Here is a 3,737-nt window from a genome sequence, read left to right on the forward strand (position 1 = left end):
AGAAACAAAAAACAAAATAAACTTAACAGGCTGTGCAGATGCATAGCAGAATCTCATGGTCATTGTGGTAAAGGTCTGGACAGGTAAAGGTCTAGTTTCCAAACCAGGATGATACAAGAATCGTCTGGGAAAGTTTTTAAAAAGTACAGTTTTTGACCTCTGTCTCAGTCATCGAATCAGCATTTCTGGAAGTAGCTTTTCCAGGACCCACGGTACAAGAACAGTGATGCAGTAACAACAGCTTTTGCACCATAAATTCGTACAGGAAGGGATGCAAGTGGAAGAGTACGCGGCTGTTTATGCCGGATCAGTGAAAGCGTTACATTTGAAAGAGCGCTCACACATTACTCCTCGCCACTGAAAGTTATGGAAGGTGCCCTCTTGGCCCTAGCGTCATCTTTCTAGAAACCTCCGCTCCATGAGAGCCAAGTGGAGGAAGAAGTGAATGTTCAGGTGGAAGCACAAAAGGAAGAGGCAGAGGTCCAAGTATGCCATTTGATTGTGCACATGTGAAGGCCGCAGGAGCAGCAACAGGGAACGCCAGAGCCTGGGGATGCTGGGACAAGTTGCTGGACTGCATGCCACTGTCTAGAACTTACGTCTCAGTGGATTTAGAACTTGTCATCCGATCGCCAAGACCGTCTCTGAGACAGCCATCTTGCTCGTACCAAAACAGTCCCTACTGGTCCTTTGCCCTGGACCTGACATTTTGGACTAGTTCTGTTCTCAGTTGTGGCTGAGTGTAACAAGTATACAATAAATCATATCTTCTGCTGTTTAAAAAAAAAAAATTTATAGAAGGTAAGGAGTTAACTCCTTCTGAACTCCTGCTGAGTATTAGAGAAGCAGTATGTCAGAGAATCAGTACCTGGACTGTAGAGCCAGATTTGCCTGGGTTCAAATCCCAGCCCTCCCACTTACTATCTGAGGACCGTGAACAAGTTATTTATCTTACTCTATACTTCATTTTCCTCATCTGCAAAGTGGGGATGATAATAGGACCTGTCTCAGGATTGTAGTGATGTTTAAATGGCCTAGTAAAGGTAAAGCGTTGAGAATAGTGCCTGGTACACAGAAAGGTTTGCTCAATGTGAATTGGTTATGATTATTATTTGTCATTATTATTATTACTATTCCATGCCTGGTACTTTCTATTTGTTACATCTTTTTTTCCTAATAACATTCCTTTGAAGTAAATAATATCCTCAGTCTACGGATGAGAAAATAGATGATAGAGACTTAGTTTGAGTCTGAATCATGAGACTCCAAAATCTATACCCTTTCTACAATATTATTATATTATTCTAAAAGGTAATTAATGTCTAGAATTAAGATGATTTTTTAAAATTTTATTTCAGGAAACAATTTCTGATCACTGTGTAGTGATTTTCTCAAAAACATCCTGTTCTTACTGTAAAATGGCAAAAAAGCTTTTCCATGACATGAATGTTAACTGTAAAGTGGTGGAATTGGACACGCTTGAACATGGAAGCCAATTTCAAGATGCTCTTTACAAAATGACTGGTGAAAGGACTGTGAGTATATCCTCTGCGGCGCTGTTTCTCCTCCATAGGCTGTGGTCTGGATTACCTGGAGTGTAGACCCTCGGGTTAGGAAAATGAGCCAGACGTTGTCCGAGTATCTTATATTGATAAAGAAACTGCGAATCTGGGACCTAGATTCTTGGAAGAGGAAGCAGCAGAGTTAATTCGTTTTATTTTTATTTTTACTGTGTGTGTGTGTGTGTGTGTGTGTGTGTGTGCGCGCGCGTGCATGCACGTGTGGGGTTTGGAGCAGGCGGGGTAATGGTGTTGTCGTAAGAGCTTGTCTGTGGTGCTTGAAGGTCCTCTTGGAGCTCTTTGCAAGATAAAAGTATCCCTCCTGCCTTCACTTGGACACTACAGACCGGGGTTGGCCTTCAAGTGCCGTGCTAGTAGGAGTGCTTTAGTGCTTCATGTGTATAGGCTCTTGCAATTTGTAGATTTTTCCATAATATGCATAATCAAAAAATACACAGTTTTGCCACTTTCCTTCTTGTTTATGTATGCATGGAAGAAGTTTATAGCCCATTCTTCTCCTTTAGTAAACAAATGTGAGATATAACCATTTAAACATTATTAATAATTAGACTTAGTTTATCTTTTATAAACCATAGTGATTAGGAAGAAGGGTTTTAGAATCAGATTGTCCTGGATTTGAATCCCAGCTCTTTCATTTACTATCATTGTGATCTTGAGCAAGTTCCTGGGCCTCATTTTCCTCCAAAATCAGGCCAAAAATGGTATCTACCTCAAGGGTTGTAAAGATTTAAAGAGCTAATTTGTGAAAGAGCTCAGTGTGGTGTCTGGCTCATAAAAGTACCCAGAGTGTGAACGTCTATTATGATGTGAAATGATCTTACAGTTCTGATGCTGGGGGAAGCCTAATCTGTCTTTTATTTGTCCAGCAGGTTCCAAGAGTATTTGTCAATGGAACTTTGATTGGAGGTGCGGCTGACACTCACAGGCTTCACAAAGAAGGGAAATTGCTTCCGTTAGTTCATCAGTGTTATTTGAAAAAAAGTAAGAGGAAAGAATCTCAGTGACATAGGTACTCAAAACTTTGCTGGTAAATGTCAGTTATGTAGAGTGATAATGCCTGATAGTGTCTTTAAAATGAGGATGTTTTAAATATATGAATTCTCTTCATGAAGAAGATGTAAAAATAATGAACAATAAATTGCAGTGGAAACCTCATCTTCCTACGTGCCGATTCTTGAGCAAAAGGGATGGTATTTAAAAGATAAGGAAAGAATGTGTTTTATTAGGAATTTATGTACGAATTTTACAACTGATAGCTAGAAGATAAGCATTTGGAATTCTTTATTCCCTATAGTATTCAGAAAGAGTTAACTCTACCTTCCATAGCTTTCAGTGGTAAAGACTGATGTGTGATTTCTTTAGAATTTAAATTTCTCTTAGTGATACAGTTGTGAAGTAGGTAGGGATATCTTGTACCATATTGTGACAAACCTTCACATAGAAGCATATTAAATTTGTAGCATGGAATGAAATTTATCTTAGAGAAACTCAATTACTCATTTAATGACTTAGTAGTTCCAGGGAACAGAACTGTACCTATGGGCAGAAATTAAAAGGAAGATTTCAGCATTTTATGAGGATGCACTTTTGAAACAGTTCAGGAATATGCTTGAATTATATTCTGAGGTGAAGAGTTCTGCTTTCCAGAATATGTTTAACGGCTGTTGGAAAAGTTACATAAGGGAACCAGGTATTGGATGGGAAGCTAGACTGAATATCCCTGGAGTCACTTCTGATGTTGATACTGTACAATTCTGTTGACTGGGAATACTATTCAAGCTGATTTCATCTAAGATAGATTTAGCCAACAAGATTTATCCTATAGGAAGTCTTATTTTAGAATAATTGAAAATACTTTTAGTACTTTATTGATCAAGTCATATTTTTAACTTCTTATCAACAAGACTTTTTTAAGTGCCTAGTATAGAAAGTATTAGTTGATACCACAGAGTAACATGGGGCAGATTACCAGGTTCTGAGAAGAGAAGGCTCTTCCTTTGAAGTGGAAGGAAAATGGATTTTAAGAGTGGGTGCTTCTGCTTTCTGGTCAGATAGACCAGGGAATCTGGAACAGTCCTGAGGAAGACAGCTGGTGGCTTTCTTGGCCATTTGCTATCAATGATGTTTCCTACATAAACTTAAACTGCCGTTAGGAGA

At 38.9% G+C, this 3,737-nt stretch overlaps 1 protein-coding gene across 2 annotated transcripts in view; it reads left to right on the top strand.

The window, feature by feature from the left end:
- The window catches only part of GLRX2 (glutaredoxin 2), a 4,241-nt gene extending 1,506 nt beyond the window's left edge, over nucleotides 1-2,735 (top strand). The window contains exons 2-3 of one of the 2 annotated variants that reach the window (XM_012665138.1): nucleotides 1,359-1,535; nucleotides 2,450-2,735. In XM_012665138.1, coding sequence (XP_012520592.1) covers nucleotides 1,359-1,535; nucleotides 2,450-2,584 — 312 coding nt within the window. In that variant the 3' untranslated portion in view covers nucleotides 2,585-2,735. Of the gene's footprint in view, nucleotides 1-1,358; nucleotides 1,536-2,446 lie in introns of both variants that reach the window. The other variant, XM_012665139.1, reaches the window with a different exon arrangement.
- Nucleotides 2,736-3,737: the final 1,002 nt, after the last annotated feature.

The sequence above is a fragment of the Propithecus coquereli genome, unplaced genomic scaffold (genome assembly GCF_000956105.1).
Source record: "Propithecus coquereli isolate 6110/MARCELLA unplaced genomic scaffold, Pcoq_1.0 Scaffold97, whole genome shotgun sequence".
Taxonomy (NCBI): domain Eukaryota; kingdom Metazoa; phylum Chordata; class Mammalia; order Primates; family Indriidae; genus Propithecus; species Propithecus coquereli.